The 25,406-nt window shown below is 47.2% G+C and overlaps 2 protein-coding genes across 6 annotated transcripts in view; one reads left to right on the top strand and one right to left on the bottom strand.

The window, feature by feature from the left end:
• Positions 1–22,117, bottom strand: part of ARSG (arylsulfatase G) — an 85,919-nt gene extending 63,802 nt beyond the window's left edge. For both annotated transcript variants that reach the window (XM_032797148.2, XM_075071888.1), the window contains exon 1: positions 21,832–22,117. The gene's annotated coding sequence lies outside the window, so the exon portion shown is untranslated. The remainder of the gene's footprint in view (positions 1–21,831) is intronic.
• The window catches only part of SLC16A6 (solute carrier family 16 member 6), a 54,032-nt gene that overhangs the window by 989 nt on the left and 27,637 nt on the right, over positions 1–25,406 (top strand). Inside the window, exons 2-6 of one of the 4 annotated variants that reach the window (XM_032797152.2) lie at positions 3,978–4,219; positions 4,971–5,114; positions 6,972–7,100; positions 14,686–15,507; positions 16,190–18,760. In XM_032797152.2, coding sequence (XP_032653043.1) covers positions 3,985–4,219; positions 4,971–5,114; positions 6,972–7,100; positions 14,686–15,507; positions 16,190–16,431 — 1,572 coding nt within the window. In that variant the 5' untranslated portion in view covers positions 3,978–3,984 and the 3' untranslated portion in view covers positions 16,432–18,760. Of the gene's footprint in view, positions 1–1,520; positions 4,220–4,970; positions 5,115–6,971; positions 7,101–14,685; positions 15,508–16,189; positions 18,761–25,406 lie in introns of those variants that run through there. The other 3 variants (XR_012656940.1, XM_075071889.1, XM_075071890.1) reach the window with 3 other exon arrangements.

The following is a 25,406-nucleotide window of genomic DNA, read 5'->3' as shown; positions in this document are numbered from 1 at the left end:
AGAGCAGGTAGGGCTCTGCATGGTTTGGGAGGACACAGTATTGGTAAAATCTGCCAGGTGGATCTGAGAGTTCTACTGAAGGAGGAAGAGAGGAGTGCCAGCACTCTGTCCACCCTGTGGCTAGACAACAGAAGTTTTCCCTAAGTTATTAAGGTTCATTTTCAGCTCCTGTTCCCAATCCCCATTTTACAGAAGGTTTAAGATGCTGCTGCTATTTGATTTAGTGCCATCTGAGAACAAGAAGCTTCAACCAGTTTTCTCTGGCTTGATTTAAATAATGAGAACAACAGTATGATAGGAAACGTATATACAGTAACTTTGTACAATACCTTTACAAAAACCAATAACATATCAATGTTCATTCAACACAGCATCAGTGTGAAAGACACTTTCCAGAAGAGACTTGCTATAGCATCTCTGAAATACACTATCCCTACAAGAGTTTCCCTAATTGTGAATTATGCTGGGCACTGTCTTCTGTTCAGAAATCAAACAGCATTTAGGGCCACTGCTAGAAATACATCATTTTTAATTGCTATTTCTAGCTAGCTGTAAGGAATTTGGTCTTTGTGTGTATAGTCAGTGTGTGTACTTGTTGAGTTACAACATGAATGGATTTGACCCTCTGTGCTTAACCGAAGGAGGCAGGTCATTTTCGTTTAAGTTGCCAAGTCTTTCAGCACTAACATGCTCTACTGCAGTCTCTTCAGCCAAGTAGGAAAAGTTACAATTTGTGTAGACAAAATTTAGCCCAGGTTTGCTCTTCAGTTTTCAGGAGTAAGTGTTATCCCTATGGGATTCGTTTCAAGGGGCAAAACTAAATTCTTAAGCATCATCAAAAAAGTAGATCTTGTAAATTGGTTAGTGACCTGCATCAAATGCCCTGCAGCAGCTTTTTCTACCCTTTCCGTAAGGAATCTTGAAGTACATTTTAATATACCTAAGTGCAGGTCCTGACTGAGTATTGACATGATAGAATGGAACAGCTTTTAATGAATAAGCCCACAGCCTAGCAAAGGGTGCGCCATACATACAGATTTGTTACACTTAAAGGGTGTGTCAGTATCTCTATTTGAAATTCATCCTTGAATTCTACACTTAGGCTGAAATTAGCATACAAGACCTAACAGATACCTTGGGCTTTTCCCAGATGAATCTTTCTGGATGTTTTGAAGCAACTCAGGCAGAAAATGGGGGAAGGAAAACATTATTGTGTAAAGATTTGGGGGCTGGGAATAGCAGAGCAGGGATAAAGCAACCGGCTGGAAATAGTTCAAGATCCAAGGTTAGTACTAGTGTTTTGAGTCCCATTGTTCTGAGTGCTATACAGGAAGAGGTACGTGGTAAGAGAGAGCCTAGTAAGAGAGAATTTACAAGTTAATGCATTGTCTATACTTAAGCCCTAATTGACATAGCTTCATCGGTCCTAATCCTGGAAGTAGATGCAGCTAGGTCAGGGGTGGGCAAGTATGGAAATTGTATGGCGGGCCATGAATGCTCACAAAATTAGGGGCTGGGCTGCGGGAGGGGCTGAGGGCTCCAGCTTGGGGTGCAAGCTCTGGGCTGGGGGTGCTGGAGAGTGCTCTGGGCTGGGACCAAGCAATTTGAGAGCAAGAGGGGGATTAGGGATGGGGCAGCGGGTTGGGGCACAGGAAGGGGGTCAGGGGTGCAGGTTCCGGGCGGCACTTACCTCAAGCAGCTCCCAGAAGCAGCGGTATGTCCCCCATCCAGCTCCTACACGGAGGCGTGGCCAGGCAAGCTGTCTCATTCACAGGTTCCGCCCCTGCAGCTCCCATTGGCCACAGTTCCAGGCCAATGGGAGCTGCGGGGACAGCTACTGGAGTGGGGGCAGCGTGTGGAGTCCCCTGGCTGCCCCTACACACAGGAGCTAGACAGGGGACATGCCACTGGTTCCAGGAGCTGTGCAGAGAGGGACAAGCCCCAGATACCACTCCCCGGCTGGAGCGCCAGAGCAGGGCAAGCCCCGGACACTGCTCCCCAGTGGGAGCTCGAGGGACAGATTAAAATGTCTAGAAGGCCGGAGGAGGCTCCCGGGCAGTAGTTTGGTTCAAGATCCAAGGTTAGTACTAGTGTTTTGGGTCCCATTGTTCTGAGCACTATACAGGAAGAGGTACATAGTAAGAGAGAATTTACAATTTAACAGAAGAGTGCTTCCATCAACCTAGGTAGAGATCCTACCATGATGGAAAACCCGCTTCCCTCACTGTAGCATAGATCTACGCTATGAGGTTACAGAGGCATAGCTACTGTGCTGAAGCCTCCATAGCACAGACAAGCCCTAACTAGAAAAGACAAAGGCTGGGAAGGGACATAGGGATAGAGAGAGAAGGTGACTTGCCCAAGGTCACACAGCAGGTGGGTGACAGGGCCATCCGCTAGTAGACCATGACATCTCTCATACTTCTCTGCCCATCCTACTCAAAGCACAGGTCTTAGCCCTCCTCAGCTACTGGGATGATTCTTCTGACATTGGGCCTTGGTTTTTAGCGGGAGCTCCAGGAAGAGAAATGACCCTTTGCACTTGTATATGCTGAAGACTTACAAAATAAAATGGAGGCTTGACCTACTCTGGTTATCTGGCAACAGGGACTCCATGACTCATGTTGGTGCTGTCACACCCACTACAAGGCCAGTTTTCAGAAAACACTATTGAAGACTAAGATTAACCCTGGGTTGTGTGGGTTTTGGGGTCATTTCTGTTGATTTGTTTTTTGACATAGTATTTCAGTACTTTTAAAAGCTAATGGGCCACATTTATCCCTGGTGTAACTCCACTGATGTCAACAGAGTTACACCAGGATGATTTAGGCCTAGCTTAATATACTGTATGGTATTAAAACACTCCAGAAAACCATGCAGTGTTGTTAACAATAGGATTTACTTTACATGTGTATGCCAGGCCTAGCCTGCAGATGGGATTAGTGGTGAGTGTGAAGTCACCAGATGCATGATTGGGTGTTTGCTGATTAGTGCTCAGTGAATCTCTGGCATGTCATCATGATTGAGCCTTGTGGTAAGGAGACACGTGGTTTTTCTTTATGTGTTCAGTGCTCTCCTTTACTATTGCTGTAAGTGTTCAGCCCATCATGCTGAAGCGATTTGGTCTTTCTGTGTGGCAGGTCACCTTTAACTTCCTCAGCATCAGACAAACTGATCCTAACAAATCCTTCTTACCAGGGGAAAAGTTTCAAAAGTAGATCAATATTCCGTAGCCCCAAGAACCACTAGAGGCTGAACCACCTCCAAATATATCTTGGCCACTGGAGGGAGACGTGAAGGGAACAGTTTTGGGGGGTTTTTCTTGGCTGTCTTTGACTTTGATACAAGCCACTCCATTCTCTTTCCTTGAATCTTAGCAGCCACTATGAGTGCTCAGGAAAACATTTAATGGCTTTAAAAGCCACAGGGGGAAAAAGCCTCTAGCTGATTTAGGTAACTAACCAGCTCTGCAAAAACCATGTGGAGCTGTGTTGAAGCTCTGGACTGAGACAGTGGAGAGGTCCTTGAGGAAGTGCAGGATGGAAGTCTCGTCCTCCCCCTACTGCTTTACTTTTTGTTTAATGTCAGCAAGTTAGAAAAACGTGATTGTTGGGGCATTGTTCTGAAGTCTGTGTCATTTCGTGAGCCCTTTGGGGCTCTCCTGTGGATATTTACATGAATTGTATCCCATCTGCATTTAACTCAGATGACTGCTTTTAATCACTGGTTTTGCTGATTGGGACAGCTTGTCCTGATGCTGAGTGATGAGTTTCTGGTTCTTGATTCAAAGGGCCCATTGACAAACCACTCCTATCTCATCACAGAAAAGAGAAACATCTACCTGAGTCTCGTGTTTAATCTCACAGCAGCAGAGTGAGAAAGCGACTCTCCTCCCCAATATTTTTCTGTGATGTTACAATTATTAGACTTTGTAAAAAATGAATTTTAAAAGATGTCTTATTTTTTCTCTATTCCAGATTAAGAATGACCGTCAAAGCTATAAAAATGTCGTGTACCACCCCAAATGTTTATACTAAAGTGCCTGATGGAGGATGGGGATGGACTGTTGCTTTTGCTTTCTTTGTTGTGGAAGCACTTACATACGGTATTATAAAATCATTTGGAGTCTTCTTTAATGATTTGATGGAAAGCTTTGATGAAACCAACAGCAGGATATCGTGGATAATTTCAATATGTGTGTTTGTACTGACTTTTACAGGTAAATGCACAGTACATCTTCAGTTTGAACTGAAAATTATTAAGGGTCTGTGTTCATGTCACTGGTGCACCCATATAAATATTACACACATTCACATTACACTTGGTGTATATACTCCCCCCTCCTCTGAGCTATCTGTGGTTGACAACCTGCATATCCCACTATCACAAACCATAAAGAGCAAGGAAACAAGCAGGTAAGTCATTCAACATCCCATTCCCCACTCTACTCATCAGGTCCCTTTCTTCATCTCTGCTACTTCCACAACTCACTTCTGCATTCTCAATCTGAACCAGCACAGATAGGGCCTGGGACGAACTGGGCTCTGTACATGTCTCTGCTTGTGTGAGCTTGGACAAGTCATTTAACTTCTCAGCATCTCTGTTTCTGTAAATGTGGGGGATGGATAATGATGAGCATCAAACTTGTACTTTTGTAAAGTGACTTGCCATATATAGCTGGTAAGTGCTATGAAAGGTGACATTGTGGCCCCATTGAAGTGGGAGTTTTGACTTCAGTGGGGCCAATATTTCAGCTACAGCATTTATTTCAGGCTCTCCCTGGGTATAAAATGCTCAGGGAAGGGTGGATAGAGTGGCAAGGGTGTGGGAGTAGACTGGCATTGAGCAAAGAAGAGCGTCAGCGTGACCAGAGGGATAAAAGGAGGAGAAAACAGGGAGAAGAGATCAGAGACGACAGGAGTTTTGCAAATTACTGTCATGCTTTATGCACTTTTCTCCCCTCAATCCAGCTCCCTTGTCTACAGTCCTGAGTAACCGTTTTGGTCATGGCCTTGTGGTGATGGTCGGAGGGATACTGATCAGTACTGGTATGGTCACAGCCTCCTTTGCACGCACAGTTGTCGAGATGTATATCACGATTGGCCTAATTTCTGGTGAGTTAGGATTGCCTTATTCTAAACTGGCTTTTTTTTTTTTTTTAAATGACTCTTCATCTTACTCCTTATGCTCCTCCCAATCCTGCTTCCTTGCTGTTCCTTTTATCACCTTTTGCCGGCTCTGTTTCTTGTTGTTGGTTTTCAGGCTGCCCCCTACACTTGGAACCATCTCCCATTTCTCATTCAACAAACCATCTCCTCTTCATATTTCTCCTTAAAACCTGTTTCTTTCACAAAGACTGCCTGTGTCAACCACTTCAAAACTGATTTCTTTTCAAACTCTCCCACAGAACTCTTGCTCTGTTTTTGTTTTGGGTTTTTATTTATTTTTTTGTTGGGGGGGGGGGAAGATGTTAAGGGGTTGTATTGCATTTTAAGATCTCATAGGCATCAGTCTATATTTTCCAAAGCCTATTTGTACACTTGATATATCAAGTAATTCAGTTTGTGTGTGTGTATAAAAGCCACTACTTAGCTTTGCAAAGAGGATATTTAGCTTGCAGTATATATCTTGTGTGTACACACATGTATGCACACAATCTTCTGGAAGATTTCTGAGTATTGTTATCACACCAAAGTCACTTGCCTTGCGGGGAGGAGTCCCATTCCAGACTCTTGTGAAATTATTTCCCTTTCCAGAGAGGAAGGATGCGCTTGTGGTTAAGTCACTGAACTGAGACTCAGAAGAGCTGGGTTTGTTTTCCTGCATCTGCCTCACACTTCCTGTGTGACCTAGGCGGGGTCACCTGGGGCTTGATCCTGAAAATTGTCAAATGATCCTGTAGATGTGCTGAGCACTGTCAATTCCCTATGACTAGGACCCTACCAAATTCAGTCAAATTTGATCAATTTCATGGTCCTAGGATTTTAAAAATCAAATTTCATGATTTCAGCTATTTAAATCTGAAATTTCACTGTGTTGTAATTGTAGGGGTCCTGACCCAAAAAGGAGTTGGGGGGGGGGTCACAGGGTTCTTATAGGGGGAGATTGCGGTACTGCTACTCTTACTTCTGTGTTGCTGCTGATGGCATTGCTGACTTCAGAGCTGGACAGCTGGAGAGCGGCAGATGCTGGCTGGGAGCCCAGCTCTGAAGGCAGAGCTGCCACCAGCAGCAGCGTAGAAGTAAGGATTGCATGGTATTGTATTGCCACCCTTAGTGCTGTGCTGTTGCCTGCAGAGCTGAGCCCTTGGACAGCAGCTGCCGCCCTCTGGCCGCCCAGCCCTGAAGGCAGCGTAGAAGTAAGGGTGGCAATACTGTCCCCACCCATCCCCCGCAGGAGCCTCAGTTTTGGGTCAGGACCCTCAATTTGAGAAATGTTGGTCTCCCCCATGAAATCTGTATAGTATCGGGTAAAAGCACACACAAGACCAGATTTCATGGTCCGTGACACATTTTTCACAGACATGATGTTGGTCGGGGGGATGGGGGGGAAATACCTATGACTTCAGTGAAAACTGAAGGTACACAGCATCTTGCCAGGACTGAGCCCTTGAATCTCTCTGTAGCTCAGTTCTCCATCTGTAAATTGGGGATAATAATACTGGCCAACATTGGTGTTTTAAAGATAAAGCTATTGCCCATGAAGTGATCTGACAACAGGGTGATGAGCACCACAGACACAAACTAGTAACTAAATAAATGATCCTTGGAAATTCCCCCAACTGGGAATTCCCAGTTATTTGGAAGTAGGAAGCAGGATCTAGGTTTAGGCTATGGTAGCTCATTCTGTTTTTCCCTAAGTGAATTACTTAGATGGCAGACTTGATCCCATAATTTCACCACTAGGGAAGCTGGCATTAGCGTCCAGCTTCCTTCCTCATTGTCATGACAATTTCTGGCATTTATTCACAGGCTTGGGATACTGTCTGTCTTTCCTCCCGACTGTCACCATTTTGTCACAGTATTTTGACAAACGGCGTTCACTGGTCACGGCAGTGGCATCCACAGGAGAATGTTTTGCTGTCTTCTCTTTTGCGCCAGGTATATAGACCAAAATATTGTAAACACAAGTGTACATAAGCAATACGTTGTGTGATCCTCCTTCCAACCAAATGAGAGCCCGATTCTTACATAAGCTGACGCCTTAATCACAACTATATTGATTTCATTGACACTTGTAGTTACTGGGCCAGTGCTGTCCTTACTAGGGTAAAAGTCCTTTTTAAGACATTGCCTGAGTAAGGACTTCAAAATTAGTCCCAGTGGAATTTTTGGACAGATAGCTTAAATGCCTGTCTCCTGCATAGTGTTAAGTAGATCCTAGTTATTTTGGTCACAAGACAATGACATGTCTTATTAACTTTCATTGAAATTGGAGTTTGTGGGGGTGTGCCAGGAACCCAGAGCTACAAGGAGACACAAGGTCTCTGGACAGCTATCACTAGCCTTCTTCTGCATTCCTCAGCCTAAGAATGCAGAAGAAAACCCATCTCCTGCATGGTGTTATGTCATAGAGGAACGATCTGCCCCTCTGTTATTATTAGCAAGGAAAAAAGATCAATATCGGGGGAGAGGCTTGGCTTTTTAGTCTCAGTCTCTGCTGGCCAAACAGGGTAAGCTACACTGACACCTCATCTGGTAGGTTCCCTGTACAGCCCTGGCAAGCTAAAAATAAGGCAGGGTAGTTACCATGGCTACTTTATAACATGGGTTGTAACGTGGAGTCACCCTCAATCTCTATCTTCACTAATCTTTGAGTATGTGTCATGTGAAACCCAACTCCAAGGTCTTGGGAGATTGAATTGTATGAGGCCTTCCTAGAATTCCAGAAGAAGAAGAAGTCTTTTCCTAGTACTGTAATTTCTGGAAATCCACTCCCCATCATCTTTTCTTCTTTTAGCACTTTTCAGAATAGCTAAAACAGGGCAAGCAACCTGCCATTTCTCTACTGATCAGATAATGCAGTCTGCTGATGTGGTCTGCCTTCAATTAATGCAAAATACTCATTTTCAGTTAAAGAAACCCTTGTAATGAAAGGCTTGTATGTAAGCACCAGCACACTTTGACTAGAGAAAAAACTTCCCCCTTACTAACTGGCTTCAGGATGGGGTCAGATAGGAAAAAGACGGTTACTCACCTTTGTAACTGTTGTTCTTCGAGATGTGTTGCTCATATTCATTCCAAGTAGGTGTGCGCGCGCCACGTGCACGTTCGTCGGAAGAATTTTCCCCTAGCAACACCCGGCGGGTCGGCAGGCGCCCCCTGGCGTGGCGCCTTTGCGGCACCGTATATATGCCCCTGCCGACCCGGCCGCTCCTCAGTTCCTTCTTACCGCCCGTGTCGGTCGTTGGAACGTGGAGTGCGGCTTAGCTGACCTCCACATCCCTAGCGTTTCACCCGTTCTACATAGTTCTTAGTTAGTTAGTGTTGTTTGGTAGTTGTTAATAGTTAATAGTTATAAGTATAGTTGTTAAACGTAGTTGTATATAGTTAGTGGGCTGAGGTATACTCCTCCTCGCCCGCTCCGGGACCCAGGCTCATGCCCGGCTCTCCCGGCTTCAAGCAGTGCTCGGCCTGTCGTCGTCCGATGCCAACGGGAGACCCCCACGATCGTTGCCTCAAGTGCCTGGGGGAATCCCATCTGACGGAGAAGTGCCGCATCTGCAAGTCCTTCAAACCGCGGACAAAAAAGGAGCGGGACTCCCGTTTAAAGCAGCTCCTTATGGAGGCCGCCCTGACTCCGGCAGTTCCGGCACCGACCGCACCGGCACCGAAACCACCGTCTTCGGCACCGGGGACGAGCGGTACCGCCACAGCACCGCGGCACCATAAGTCCTCGTCTGAGCAGCCAGCCCGGCGGCGCTCGCTTTCACCTCGGCCGAAGAAGGCGAAGGCTCCTGCGGTCGCGCCTCCGGAACCGCAGTCCGAGCCAGGAAAGCCGTGCCGGCACGCACCACTATCTGCCCCGGCACCGGTGCTTCCCGTACCGTCGACTCCGGCCCGGCAAGGGCCGTCGAGTCCGGTGCTTGATAGCTCCCCGGCACGTGCCGTGGTCGAGCTCACGATCCCGACTACGCCGGAAACCTTCACGACGGCGCGGGACCTGATAGCGCTCACTGAGCCTTCCCTGCCTCAGCCCCCGGCACCGCCGGTGCGGGCGCTTCCCTCTATGGGAAAGCCAGCGATGCTCCAACCTCCATCTCTGGGAGCACCGGATAGGCGCCGGTCCCGATCGAGATCTCGGCACCGATCCCGCTCACGCCATCATTCGCCATCTCGACGCCGCTCGCAGTCCCGGCACCGATCCTACTCTCGGCGCCGGTCGTACTCGCGGCACCGGTCCAGGTCCCGATCTACAGACCGACGCTCAGCACGTCGCTCTGGCTCTCGGCACCGCTTCCGACGAAGTCCATCATACCGTCGGCGCACCCGATCCCGGTCGACCTCCCGGCACCGCGCTGGTCGTAGGTCCCGGTCCCGATCTCGGCACCGGTTCGACTCTCGGCACCGTTCCCCGGCACCGACCGTCACTCGGCACCAGTCCTACGGGTTGTCTGCCCCGCCTTGGCCTTCCAGACACCCTTCCGGCTCCTCGCGACCAGACAGCGTGCTCTATGGGGATGTGGGCCAAGATCCGGACCAGCCCCAGCAGTGGTCCTTCTGGACGCCTTGGGCGTACCATCAAGCCCAAGGCGATCCTTTCCCGCCGGCGAGATCTGCTGGTGCAGCTCGAGTGCCAGAGGCCACCATCAGCGTTCCTCCTCCGGCAACCGATGTTGCCGAGTCACAGGACCCAGAGGCACCCCTCGAACCGAGCCATGCTCTGGATCAACAACCTGCAGGGGAGCCCCCGGTCCCCGGTCTTTCCTCCTCCTCCTCCCCAGATGAGGCAGTGGCGGGCACTTCGACCTCTGGCCCGCCCCCTATTGACCTTCGCGCTCATCAAGATTTGCTCCGCAGAGTGGCTTTGAGCATTAACCTACAAGCGGAGGAGGTGCCGGAAGTTGAGGATCCTGTAGTGGACATTCTCTCATCCGATGCACCAACGAGGGTCGCCTTGCCCTTCATACGAACTATTCAGGCCAAAGCGGAGTCTATTTGGCAGGCCCCAGCATCGATCCCTCCGACGGCCAGAGGCGTGGAGAGAAAGTACATGGTACCCTCCAAGGGGTACGACTACCTGTACACCCATCCTCCTCCATGCTCTCTGGTCGTCCAATCCGTGAATGAGAGGGAGCGTCATGGCCAACCAGCCCCCGCCCCAAAATCGCGTGAGGCTAAACGTATGGACCTGCTGGGCCGTAAGATTTACTCCGCTGGGGGTCTCCAGTTACGTGTCGCAAACCAACAAGCGCTGCTAGGCAGATATGATTTTAATACCTGGCAGACCATGGACAAGTTTACTGAACTGGTCCCGGTAGACTCCCGCCCTGAGTTCAAAAGTCTCGTGGAAGAGGGCAAGAAGATCTCAAGGACAGCCTTACAGGCTGCGCTCGACGCCGCAGACTCAGCAGCTAGAACCATCGCGTCGGGCGTTACCATGAGACGGATTTCCTGGTTGCAAGTGTCCGGCTTACCTCCGGAGCTGCAGCATACCATACAAGACCTCCCTTTTGAAGGGCAGGGCCTCTTCTCAGAGAAGACGGACCCAAGGCTGCAAAGCCTTAAAGATAACCGCATAATAATGCGCTCCCTGGGCATGCACACACCGCAGACCCAGCGGAGGTCCTTTCGACAGCAACCTCAGCGCCCTTATCCCCCACCACGCCCCCGCCAAGACTTCAACAGACGGCGGGGACGGGTGAACCGACGACGCCAGTCCGGTTCCCAAGGGGGGCAAAACAACGGTACCGCCAAACCACCGGCGGGACCGAAGCAAAACTTTTGAAGGTGCGCCAGAGAGCAGAGCACCAGTCCCTTCCCGGACTCCTCTTCTTTTTTCCAACCGCCTTTCTCCCTTCCTCCCGGCGTGGACCCGGATAACCTCAGACCAATGGGTCTTGCGCACGGTGGAGTTTGGTTACCATCTCCAGTTTATTTCGCCTCCACCCTCCCACCCACCCTCCCCGTCCCTCTTCAGGGACCCCTCTCACGAGCACCTCCTCTGGCAGGAGGTCCTCACGCTTCTCGAACTCGGAGCGATAGAAGAGGTGCCTCACGACCTCAGAGGCCGAGGGTTTTACTCCCGCTATTTTTTAATCCCCAAGTCGAAAGGAGGTCTCCGTCCCATCCTAGACCTCCGCGGACTCAACGCCTTCGTAAGGAAGTTACGATTCCGCATGGTATCCTTGGGGTCCATCATCCCTTCCCTGGATCCGGGAGACTGGTTCGCTGCTCTCGACATGAAGGACGCGTACTTTCATGTTTCGATCTACCCGCCTCACAGATGCTTTCTCCGCTTTCTGGTGCGGGACCGGCACTTTCAATTCACGGTCCTACCATTTGGCCTGTCCTCTGCCCCACGTGTCTTCACGAAATGTATGGCAGTAGTGGCCGCTTGCCTCCGTCGCCAGGGGATATGTGTCTTCCCTTACCTGGACGACTGGCTGGTTCGCGCGTCCTCCCAGGCTCAGGTCGCCGCGCACATGACAATCATCAGGGACCTGTTCGAAACTCTAGGGCTCCTGATAAATTTCGACAAGTCCATCCTCGTACCATCCCAGAGGATAGAATTCATCGGGGCCGTCTTGGACTCTATGGTCGCGACAGCCTCACTTCCACCCAGCCGTTTCCAGGCACTACTCACTATCATAGACAGCCTGCTAGCCTTCCCCACGACCTCGGCCAGGGTCTGTCTCAGCCTCTTAGGCCACATGGCGGCGTGTACTTTTGTAACCAAGTATGCCAAACTCCGCCTGCGCCCACTGCAGATATGGTTAGCTTCGGTTTACCGTCCACGCAGGGACAGCATGGACATCGTTGTCACACTCACAGAAAGCGTCCTACACTCCCTCCGATGGTGGCGAAATCCCGCCCTGGTGTGTGCGGGGTTACCGTTTCACCCCAGACAGCCGTCCATTTCCTTAACAACGGACGCATCCTCTCTGGGCTGGGGAGCTCACATGGGGTCTCGTCGAACACAGGGCCTCTGGTCCTCTCGGGAGCTGTCGCTGCACATAAACATCAGGGAGCTGAGGGCCGTCCGCCTCGCCTGCCAGGCTTTTCTTCCTCACCTGCGAGGCCGTTCTGTCTTAGTGCTCACGGACAACACCACCGCGATGCACTATATAAACAAGCAGGGGGGGACGCGCTCTCTCCCTCTTTGTCAGGAGGCGATGACGCTGTGGGAAGTTTGTGTAACCCACGGCATCGATCTGGAAGCCTCTTTTCTTCCAGGAGTCCAGAACGTGTTGGCAGACCGGCTCAGCAGGTCCTTTCTAGCCCACGAGTGGTCTCTTCGTCCGGACATAGTCCATTCTCTTTTCCAGCGGTGGGGATTTCCCCGAATCGACCTCTTCGCGTCCCGCACCAACCGGAAGTGCACCCTGTTCTGCTCCTTCCGCGGTCTCGACCGCGGCTCTCTGTCGGACGCGTTCCTCCTACCTTGGTCGACCCACCTCCTCTATGCCTTCCCGCCGTTCCCCTTGGTGCACAAAGTCCTCGTAAAGCTACGCAGGGACAAGGCCCGACTAATTCTCATCGCCCCAGCGTGGCCTCGCCAACACTGGTACCCCACGCTGTTGGACCTGTCCATAGCCAGTCCGGTTCCCCTGCCGGTCCATCCGGACTTGATATCACAAGACCACGGCAGGCTTCTCCACCCCGACCTCCGGTCCCTCCACCTGACTGCGTGGCTCCTGGCTGGCTGAGCTCTGCAGAGCTGCGCTGTTCCACCCCAGTGCAGCAAGTGCTCTTGGGAAGTAGGAAACCTGCAACCAGGGCTACCTACCTGGCAAAATGGAAGAGGTTTTCCTGCTGGTGTCAATCACGAGGACTGTCACCAGCTCAGGTTCCCATCCAAGTGCTACTGGAATATCTATGGCACCTTAAACAACAAGGCCTCGCGCTCTCATCCCTCCGCGTCCACCTAGCGGCCATTTCCTCCTTCCATCCAGGAGAAGGCTCTTCCTCCGCCTTCTCTCACCCTATGGTCTCGAGGTTCCTCAAGGGCCTGGAGCGCCTGTATCCCCAGGTCCGCTATCCCGCCCCCTCCTGGGACCTCAATCTGGTTCTCTCGAAACTAATGGCCCCTCCTTTCGAACCCTTGGCAACCTGCTCTCTCCTGTACCTATCGTGGAAGGTGGCGTTCCTTGTGGCCATTACATCGGCCAGGAGAGTCTCAGAGCTTCGCGCTCTGGTGGCGGACGCACCATACACGATATTCCATAAAGACAAGGTGCAACTCCGTCCGCATCCGGCCTTTCTGCCCAAGGTGGTCTCCCCATTCCACCTAAACCAGGACATTTTCCTTCCAGTGTTTTACCCAAAACCTCATGCGTCTCGCAGAGAGCAGAGCTTGCATTCACTCGATGTTCGTCGGGCGCTGGCGTTTTACATTGACCGCACCCGACCCTTCCGAAAGACCTCCCAACTATTCGTTGCCGTCGCAGACAGGATGAAGGGTCACCCTGTCTCATCGCAAACAATATCATCCTGGGTGACGGCCTGCATCAAAACATGCTATGCCTTGGCTCACACTTCTCCAGGGCGAGTTACCGCTCATTCCACGAGAGCGCAAGCGTCCTCGATTGCCTTTCTCGCCCGTGTGCCTATACAAGACATATGTCGTGCAGCCACGTGGTCGTCAGTGCACACTTTTTCTGCCCATTACGCCTTGGTGCAGCAGTCCCGGGACGATGCGGCTCTTGGCTTGGCTGTTCTGCATTCAACAGTCTCCAACTCCGACCCCACCGCCTAGGTAAGGCTTGGGATTCACCTACTTGGAATGAATATGAGCAAGCACTCGAAGAAGAAAAGACGGTTACTCACCTTTGTAACTGTTGTTCTTCGAGATGTGTTGCTCATATTCATTCCACACCCGCCCTCCTTCCCCACTGTCGGAGTAGCCGGCAAGAAGGAACTGAGGAGCGGCCGGGTCGGCAGGGGCATATATACGGTGCCGCAAAGGCGCCACGCCAGGGGGCGCCTGCCGACCCGCCGGGTGTTGCTAGGGGAAAATTCTTCCGACGAACGTGCACGTGGCGCGCGCACACCTACTTGGAATGAATATGAGCAAGCACTCGAAGAAGAAGGAAACTTTACAACTGAGTTCACGAAAACTCATTAAAAATACTACCTAGTTGCTCCCTGCTGATCAAAGTGCCTGCCATGACACTTAAGTTAAGAAATGTCTGAAAAGACTGTTCACTCGAGAAGAGAAGGGAAAGCCTGTAGTTACTACAGGTCAGACTCTAAATACTAGCCAGTGTAGACTGAGCCTAAAACTCGGAATCTGGAATTCTGATAGGGAACCAGTGGGTGATCTCGAGTAAGCTGTACTTCCAAAAGTGGTCATTAGTTTTTAGGTGCCTAATTTGAGACACCTAGGACCCTATTGACTTTAGATGGAGCAGAGTTTGACCCAATAACTTTGATTTATATTTTTTAAATGTGCATGATTTTTTTTTTCAAATGTTGGAAGCTCCCTGTTTTTTTATAATTTCTTCCCTCCTCCCCATTTCCCCAGCTATCACCTCACTGAAGGAGCAGATTGGTTGGAGATACAGTCTCCTGATTGTTGGGGTGCTACAGTTAGGCATTGTCATCTGTGGATTACTGCTGCGACCCATTATTATCCAAGCACAGGAAGAAGTGAAAGTGTTACCAACAGAAGAGCAGACAGAGACTAAGTACATGCTTGAAAATGAGCAAACACGCACCTCAATAGATTCAATTGACTCAGGAGTAGAAGTATCTACCTCACCCAGCAGTGTGCCTGGAAACACCAAAGCAGAGCTGAAAAGTGAAGAACCAAAGGAAACCATACAGATGCTTGTTGAAGCTAGCAGCTCCCCTAAAGAACCAAAAATCCAACTACTGGACTTCTCTGTGATGAAAGACCACGGCTTTATTTGTTATGCACTTTTTGGTCTATTTGCTACTCTGGGATTCTTTGCTCCGTCACTGTATATCATTCCTCTTGGCATCAGTCTTGGTATCGATAAGGATCGTTCTGCATACATATTGTCTGCAATGGCCATTGCTGAAGTCTTTGGAAGAATTAGTGCCGGTTGGGTCCTCAACAAGAAGCCTATCCGCAAGATTTACATTGAACTCATATGTGTCATTCTGCTCTCCATAGCTCTGTTTGCCTTCCCTCTTGCCTATGGATTTTGGGGACTGATGATATGTAGCATATTTTTTGGGTTCATGCTTGGAACTGTAGCGGGCACACACATTCCAATGTTAGCCGAAGATGATGTGGCTGGTATCGACAGGATGTCTTCTGCAGCGGGAGTGTATGTCTTCATTCAGAGTTTAGCTGGGTTGGCTGGACCACCCCTTGCAGGTAACTTTAAACTATGTACCTTTTTCAATAGCTGACATCAGCTACTATTATTGATGCCTCTTCCGAATAACCATGTTGCAATGGGTTAGGCCTCTGGTTAGTGCTGCTCCTGTGCCTGGGTGGGAAGGTGAGAATACCTTATACCTCTTTAGAACCACCTTTCTGACTGAATTAGGGAAAACAGTGGTAGGCTCCAAGCAATGTCCCATCCAGCCCTCTTGAGCTGGAAAGAAAGTTGCTGCAATGCAGGACTGCAGTGTCTTGGAGATGAGGCATCCTCTATAGAAGGAAGGAAAATCCTGCACTGCTACCCTGTTCCAGTTAGAATCCTAAAACTAGCATTCTTTCTAGGTTTTAATGAAATATACCCATGAAAATGACTCGTTTATACAGTGCCCTCTAGCCAGACGCCCTGCAAAATGTCAGGCCTGTACTGGCAGATGTCAGTTACATATGTATTAAGTTGACCCTAGATATTTTAAGACTTAAAAGGTACCCATAATGGTTGGTTAGCTGATTACCAGTACCTATATCTTCAAGCTGAAATATCATACAAAATACAGTGGCCACTATATCAAAGTTGGGAGAGGTGGTGTTTTTGAGGTAATGGGATGGGCAGGAAAATGAAAGATGAGTGTGAGATGTGATTTTTGTTTTTAATGGATTTGAAATGCTTCCATAGGTGTGCTAGTGGACGTGACACAGAACTACAGATCAGCATTCTACTCCTGTGCTGCTGGCATGGTACTGGGTGCTGTGTTTCTGTCCTTAGTAAGACCATGCAAGACAGTACTGTGTCAAGGTCAGAAGCAAGGCTTAGAAGAAAATGCATCGGAAGCTTTACAAGACATACCAGATGACTTTATTGAAATGGATCTTGGAAAAACAGATGATTCAGTAAGAAGCTGTGACAGCATAGCATGAAAAAGCTGGTCCTTATAAATCCAATATGCGCTTTGTTAAATCTGGGAAAAACAAGTCAGCTCTGCTCCATGTTCTAAAACTATACTTCAAAAGGCATGCAACATTTTAATGTGAAAAAGTTGCCATCAACTATTATTTTAGAAAGATTGCTTTTATTTTTTTAAACCAGCAATGGTAGGTTCCATATGAGAGATGGCCACGCATTGCTAGCTACATAAGAAGTATGAACGAAAATCAGAAGTGGCCCCTACAACTAAATCTATTAGGTCACAATCTTTTGTGATTTCCTGGTAGGCTTCCCAAACTGTAAATTTTCCTCAATCAACAGAATAAATAATGGAGAAGAAATTATTTAATAAATATAAATTGAACTAGAGTTTTCTATCAGAAGAACATGGACTCTTGTTTCAGATCATTGTAACAAGACATGGGGGGCAGTAGGGTAGTCTAATTAGTTAAAGTAGAATTATTGGTAAATTGGTTTTTAGTTAACTTGAATTTTGTAAATGCTGGGAAGTTGGAGGTTACCACTTATTTTTATGGCCAGTTATTACTGCAGATATTTCACTATAAAGTTATTTCTCTACAAACTAGCATCCTAAGAATCGTTTCCTGTTGCTAGCAAGATATATTGTCTTTAATTTAAACCAGTATTTATTATTTAAGTTATTCTAGGATTGTTAAAGGCTATCAGAAAAATAATTTGAATTGGAGAGAAAAAATATCTGATTTAGCAGAAAACCTTTTTACCTCTTTGCATCAATCCTTTCAATGCCTATCTTGTAAACTCAGTTTTGTTTTGTTTTGAAAATCACAAGTTGTGAATGCTGCCTGATTTTACTATGGTGGTCTTAGACAACTATGCTCTTAAAATAATCCTGTGGTAAACTGAATGCAAGATACTATCCATCTTTTAATAGACTGCAGGTCATTGCCTCAGCTGGTGTAAACTGATATAGCTCCACTGAATAATAGCTGGGAATCTGGTCCTGTATGATTAGCACCTAAACATACCTGCAACTTCCACTTACCACAGCTGCACATAAAGGAATCTTTGCAGCACTACTGAATTAACATGAATAAAGTCAGTGCAGCTAATATGAAATAGTAAAGGCACTTGACCATTACCAGTCACTGTATTCTAATAATGTAAACTATCAGTGTGTTTTCAAGCTTCGGTAGGCATCAAATAACTGGTCTTCTACAATGGAAAGAAAATCATCATTGTGGGCACTGCTTTGTTGCCATTGAAGTCAGTGAGTTTTTTGCCACTCACTTCAGTGACAGCAGAATTGTGTCCTTATTGTGTTTCGTGTTTTATTACCCACAAAGAAGGGAATTCTGAGAGACGACAAACCGGCTGTTCACTCACTCTTATTTTGATAGATTCCTTTATGCATTATTATGCCACTCGGCAACTCAGGGGGACAAGTAAAAAGTTTGTTTGGTTCTAAGTATGCGTACAGCTTGACATGTTTCTCTGTACTTAAGTGGAAGTGGCACTGTATATTAACTGCTATGCTAACATGTCTAGGTATTTTATCAGCCATAGAAATGTGGGACAATCTGTATAAAACTGCTCTCTTTAGGAAGGTGTTTTTCTTTAAACTGTCTTAGATGTCCAAAAAGAAACACATTCCCGCAACAAAGTGGCTATAGCAATCCACTGTTACTGCCTGAGAACTAGTGAGACTATGCTGCAGTTTTGTTTCTTTTTTTTAACATGCCTTCAGCACTTTATGATGTACAGCAGAACCTCGCTAAATTGCATGAATGTCTGGAAGATCCATTGTACATGACTAGATTTTGTGAGTTAGCAGGTAAGTGAACAAACACAATACTGCATCACAAAACTGTATTTATTTTTGTAAATGTTTATTTTTAATTTATGCTAATGCTTCTGGCATACTGGTAAAATGTACTGTAGAATATAATTGTAAAATTAATGAAGTCTTAGTAATACGAGACCTCACTACAGCACTTTGCTATTATAAACTTGTTTAGAAGTGGGAGAGGCTGCCAGGTTGTGTGTGTGAGAAAACTACCTGTTCTGCAGATTAACGAGGTTCTACTGTCACTTTTTTACAAGGATTTCCAATACAGATTCAATAATAATGTCTATAAATGGCTGCACAATAAGTTTCTGTTTATGTCCATAGCATGAGTAGGCACATGTATGTTAGCATGCATATGCGCACAAAAGACCCAGAAAAGCAGGCTTTAACGTGTTCAAAACAGGATTTGCTGGTTTGTTCTGTAATGTATTTAGTGAAGTCTGGAAGTGATATAAAATACTGAGTTTTACAATAAAGTTTTTTGAAAAACAAAACACTTTTTACCCCTTTCATTTCCAGATCTCCAGTGCTGTGCTTCTAGTTGTCCTGTAGTAACCTCGCAAAAAGTAACACAGAGCCTTGTGAATAAAGGGCTTGATTATTATGATTCCCTCTTCAGAAAGGCTTTCAGGAGTGCACTATCAGATGCAGCTTGCTGAGATTGAAGGACCATGTTTACCCAGTGGACTAAGCAACTATGCATTCTTTTACATTGCTTGCATGTGAGAGGGTGGATTAATATTGACCTTAAATGAGAACTGGTGCTCTTGTAAAATTTATACCACTGTACTCTGGGCTATAATCATGCATCATTCTGACAGGTAACTGTGCTTTGATAACATATACACATTTGAGGAACATCACTGTCATATCTAAGCAATCATGCAATTATTATACTGTCTCAGTGAATAGAGAAGAATGTTATATTACAAAGCAGCTGGCTGGTGCCTCAAAAGTGAAACTGTAAATTGCACAGAGCCATAACACTTTCTGAGGCATTAACTTTCTTTTCTGCAAAACCCTGGTTCTTATATTAATTTAATCCAATCCAATTCTCCCCATTCCCTCTCACAATTCCCCATTAATAGCTCACAGCATGAAAATGGGCAGTAAGCACTATTACTAGTTATTCCTTGGAGGAGAAATCAGTGGCACTTTCTTAGTGTGACTTGTTTTATTTATACTACATACATCAGTCCTGGAACAAAAACTGATCACAAACAGCATGCAGGCAAACCTCTTTCAAAATCCCAGTGTCAACACCAATGGCCAGTTTTCAGGGAGCAACTCTACCACAAGAATTAACTGCTTAGATTAAGGCGGACAGTAAAGCATGCTATTTGCAACGGATTCCCCAAAAAGAACGTGAATCACGAAACTATAGCTCACATGCTAAGAAAAAGAACTTGTTAAATGGTAACTGCCATCTGGTGACTTCCACTATAGAATCATAGAATATCAGGGTTGGAAGGGACCTCAGGAAGTCATCTAGTCCCACTCCCTGCTCAAAGCAGGGCCAATCCCCAACTAAACACCATCCCTGAAAGATTTTTGCCCCAGATCCCTAAATGGCCCCCTCAAGGACTGAACTCACAACCCTGGGTTTAGCAAGCCAATGCTCAAACCACTGAGCTATCCCTCCCCACGTAACTCAGAAAAAAAAATGTTAACTCCCCCGCATACACATACCTCAATTTAAAGTAATTCCATTTGATCACATGGGCCAGATTCTCTATTGTCCTGTATGTGGTCATTTAAACCAGAGCAAAGTGAGGTGAAAACACAACCACTCTTATTTGATAACATTTTTACATCCACTTTGCACCGGTCCAATTTACAAAAGGTGCAAGACAGAGACTCAGACACTATATCTGCAAGTTAAGTTAATTCATTTATACAATCTGTTTCTTTCAACCATGACTATAAAATAACCTCTTTTGTAGTTGTCTGGTTCATGGGGTCCAACGTTATCCATATATCTACAGATAAAGGAAGTTACATAAAACAACTTGCAGAAGGGAAAAAAAATGTTTGTATCCTGTATGATATATAAACAAGACCAGAAAGATGAGGTTTTACGTTTTTTCCCCCCATCAAAATATTAGTAAAGTCATGTCCGAACCCCAAAAAAATAATAAATTAACAATTCCCCATTAGATGTCGCTTTCTTGGTATCCGATGTCATAATGAACCTGTCATCCAACTGACCAGAGTAGACAAGATGAACTAAGAAACCAGAGAGGAAGAGTTGTTTCAGGCCTCATTTACACATTATAAAGAAGGACAGTCTAACAAGGTGTTCAACCTTAGTCAATAATGTACACCCAGAGAGATGAATTAACATACTGATAAGATGCAATGTAGTAATAAGGTAAATCCTGCAAACCATCACAAGATCTAACCCTGACATCCTCACTCAGGAGAAGTCAAACCACTAGGGTCAATTAAGATTTTGCCTGGATAAAGATTTCAGCATTTGGTCCAAACCTCAGAAATCCTTCCCCAGTAGTTTCTGTTGCTGGATTTTTTTCCTATATATCCTTTAAGACACCATGCGCTGTACTGGCAACTAGCCAGACATATAAGGGTCACAACTAAGGGTTTCTCTACAACAGGAAATGGACTGCAGTTGCTATTCCAGTGTGGATATCTATTCCAGACTGCATTTTGAATTCACACCCTACCTCATTCCAGAATAAATCCCCTGTGTGGACAAGGCCTAAAGCCAAATCCTGCCCCTCTCTATCCTGAGCCATGCTCAGGGGCGTGCCGGTGCTGGCCTCACATAAGGGGCCTCCTCTGTTATCTTAGCAGTGCAGGACATTCACAAGGAGCTGGGCACCTAGCAACACTCACTAAACCAGCAGATTACACCTCTGTAGGATAGCAGTGTCCAGGATGGTGCAGTAGCAGGGCCCACATCCTGAGCTCTGAGTGGGTTTCCTGCCCTACTGCTCAACAGGTGTGTGGGAATGGGAGAGAAGCCACTCTCTGCACCCCCGCCCCACACTAGCGCAGCCATGTCTTACAAGGCAGGATTTGGATTCCACCTCAGTTATACATATATCATCACAGATAAATATCCATCAACCATGAGATATGCTTAAGAATCTCCCCCTAGCCTCCCCTTACCTTCACCCCTACACACACACACACACACACACTCCCCCTAGCCTCCCCTCACCTTCACCCCTACACACACACACACTCCCCCAGTCTCCCCTTACCTTCACCCTTACACACACACACACTCCCCCTAGCCTCCCCTTACCTTCACCCTTACACACACACTGTGAGTTTATCAACTATAACCACACCTTCCGCTCTGCCCTCCTCTGCACCTTCAGAGATCTGGCAGCTGCAAACATTGCTGTACAAAGATACACAGGCGGCATATAGCTTCTAGGCCACATTATACCCTCCCTGCTAAAAAACAAAGTTCACAGTTCATGCCAATAATTTCTCTAATGCAAACAGGTTTAAAGAGGCTGGCACACCACCACCAGAAAAAGACAGTGTATAATCAAACATCCCCCATACCCAAAATAAAAATTGGTGCACTCACTGGTGTACAGAGACCAGCCTGCTGCTGCTTGTCTGCCATGTTTAATCTTCCCCGCTGCACAGCCCCTGACACGTGTGAGAGAGAAGCCCTGCCCCTCCCACCGCAGTCTGACTGCTATACCCGTGGGTGGAGCAGAAGTCTCAGAAGCTTATGATTGCTTTCCAGCCCACTCCAGAGCAATTCGTCTGCACATGCAGCTGTTTGCCAGCAGCACTCAGGTGGCTAACGGCAAACACAACAAAAGGGAGCGATATTTTTTCCTGCTTCCAATGACTCACACAGACAGAACCAGAAACCGCTTTTCAGCTACGGGGTGTAGTAAGATGAGGCCCTGAAACATACACCCTTATGAGAGGCCCAGTATGAGGCCCTGCTCACAGAAGCTGGCAAGGAAAGGGCTGATGCTGCAAAAAGAGACATACCTAAAAGGTACTGGACACCAGATATCATAACATTCGCATACTTGTACACTCTACACAGATAACAAGGAACAGGCAGACATATCCCAATGACAGGGCCAAAAGGGTACTATGATGAATAGAGTTGTTTTGTTCGAACCAATCTGTACAAGGTGAGAGGCGGCACCTCCCTACGTAGAGGGGTTGCACCTCAATACATCAGGAGTGATGTGTAACTTGTTTGTACCTCTGTATAAGAATGCACCCCTGAATGGATGTCTTTATCCGGCCTAGGGGGCAATGGAAAGTCCCGCCACTGATTGAGCTGGTCCATGGTCAGGGAGCACATAAGTACTAGCTAGCAGCACTTTAGCAGCACCTTGGACTTCTATGCCGGGGAGCTGGAAACTGTGTTCCTCTTCGACAATAAACCTGGGCCGGGTGCCTTCATACCTTACTAGAGTCTGTGGTCACTGGGGGTTCTCTCAGGGTCTGCTGCGTCAGCTATCTGCACAGAGCTGGGCCAGCAGGCAGAGGGAACACTGGCACACAGTCAACTGATATCAACATTGGCTAGAACAGAGCACCACACCAGGAGCGTCTGACGACACTGGGTATAGGAGAAATCTTTAGCCCTGCACATCCAGCAGACCTACAAAGTCTCACTCATCTGGAGAGTCATTTGAAAGCAGAGTGATTAGTGTTGTTATTTTAAAGCATGTTCTTTTCGTAAGGGGCAAGGTGGGTGAGGTAGTATCTTTTACTGGACCAACTTCTGTGAAATTAGCTCACCCATTTTGTCTCTCTAATATCCCAGGATCAACAGGGCTTACAACTGCACCACATACAACCTTTTGTGAGGAAGCATTGTGCTCTCTTTCAATGAGACATTTAAAATCAAACTTCTTCCCCAACGTTCAAACCCTCTCAGCCTGAAAATCCTGGCTGAGGAGAATATTCATGTTACACATGGGAATAGAGGTTCTAGTGAATTTGCCATCCATGGTTACCTTTCCTATGCATAAACCACTTAATCCTTGCAAGATTTCCCTTCACTCAGTCATTTTCTCACATACACACACTTTTTCTCCGTATTTCCAAAAATAAAATGGAGTTAAATAAATTGTGCCTGCATAGATGGAGTTAACTGGGACACAAGTAATTTTTCTGCTTTTGCTCACCATTTCTCAGCTATATTTTCTGCATTCTGTGGCAATCCTGTTTCTCTGCCCCCTCTCCCACAGAGCCCTGCTGGGGGCCAGACACCTACAACCCCTCCCCTCCAAAGCCCAGCCATGCTCCCCTCCCCCCCAGCTAATACACCTGAAACCCCTCCCCCCCAGCCCAGCTGCAGGGTACCCCCAGAGCCCAGACACCTGCACCCTTCTGCCCCCGGAGCCCAACCATGGCCCCTGCAGCCTAGAAACCTGCTCCCCTACCCCTCAGAGCCCAGAGATCCCAAGGGATAAACAGTCTGATGCTTGGTCTCAGGCTTGTGTGCTGTTTTCTGGACACTCCCATCTCCTTCCCTCAGGGTGTGCTGAGAAGTGCCCCTGTTGGGAAACCTCTAATTCCCTCCCCAACGGCAGTGTCTTCTATATATGAACTGGGCTCTGCTAGGTCCTGTGGCCTCTAGTGGCAGCCAGCAGCACTGCAGCCCATTTCTGTGGGGGAAAGGAAATTCTGTGGGCACAACATTAATTTCTGCAAAATTTTGCATTACACAGTGGCACAGAACTCCCCCAGGAGTAGTATATGGGAGCAGGGTTTCTCAGTAGAGGGTACTTGGCAAGGGGGGATTAAAGCCAGATCTGTGAATCTGAAACCTGGGTTGGGAAGAGGCCCAAGAAGTGACAAAGTTTGGCTCCAAGGATATAGTTCATCTCAAGAGAGGAGTGGTATTTGCTGTGAGGACTGGGGAGCAGGGGTTAGCACTGGTGGGGCAGAGAACCAGGAGTGGCATGAGTGTTTTTGCAAGGGGGAGGTGTCAAGCGGCCTGGAGAGACCTGGACCTTGTTCTGCAGACACTTAAGCATGTGAGTAAACTTTATTCACCCAAGAAATCAGATTGAGGACAATGGGAGTACTAATGTAAACCAAATTACTCCTGTGCTGAAGTGCTTGCAGGATTAGGCCCCAATCCTGCAATCTGATCTGCACAGATGTACCCCTCTTCCTGAGCAGAGCACACCCTCCATTCAGTATAATCTGCCCACATTGATCAGATTACAGGACCACAGCCTCAGAATGGAAACTCTATGGGGTACAGATTCGTCCTTTTATTAGACTGTCATGTGTCATTTCCACAAGCACAGCACGATGGAAATAATAACAGTAATAAATATTAGAACACATTGTAAACTGATTTAAATTTAAAATAATAAAATGTGCCTTTGGAATATATTTTTTCCATTGGAATAACATTGCTTTATTTATAAATTTAAATAGAAAGCTAATTACTCACAATGCATAGGGATTGGGAAGGGAGCACAAATGTACCTTTGTGAAATAGAGTGCAAAAATAATCCAGAAAATTGTACACAGTGTGAAATCTGGCCCAGCAGCCTCGCTTTGGGGTGATGATGGGAAGAAAACAATTTTGTAGCAACAGGCTAAGGAAGTGTCCTAACAGGATTATATAAAGAAAACTGAAAGCATAATTGGGTCTTGGTAACCGTAATTAAAACAATACCTTGCCACAGGAAATTAAACCCATCACACACAATACATCAATTAAATCTGTACCGCTTTGTCTCTTTTACAGGGGTGGCTCCAGGCCCCAGCACGCCAAGTGTGTGCTTGGGGCAGCAAGCAAATGGGGGCACTCTGCCGGTCGCTGCGAGGGCGGCAGGCAGGCTGTCTTCGGTGGCTTGCCTGCAGAGGGTCCACTGGTCCCACGGCTTCGGAGGACCCTGCCGTGCTTGGGGTGGCAAAATACCTAGAACCCTGCTCTTTTAACCGGGTTCTTTTCATTCTGTTCCTAATTTAAAAGTACCCAGGCACCATTTCCTGATTCTCTAGGAGAAAGACCAAGTAAAAACTCACTTTGGTCCTGATTCTGCAAATGACTCTTCACAAACAGACCCCTGCACCCACATGGAGACAACTACAGGTTAGAGGCCTTTGCGTAGGGACTAGATGCAGGTACAGGGGATGGAATCCCGTCCCTGATTTAGT

The sequence above is a fragment of the Chelonoidis abingdonii genome, chromosome 13 (assembly GCF_003597395.2).
Source record: "Chelonoidis abingdonii isolate Lonesome George chromosome 13, CheloAbing_2.0, whole genome shotgun sequence".
In the NCBI taxonomy this organism is placed as follows: domain Eukaryota; kingdom Metazoa; phylum Chordata; order Testudines; family Testudinidae; genus Chelonoidis; species Chelonoidis abingdonii.
Note: the sequence above shows the minus strand (reverse complement) of the source record. Positions and strands in the feature narration are given on the sequence as shown.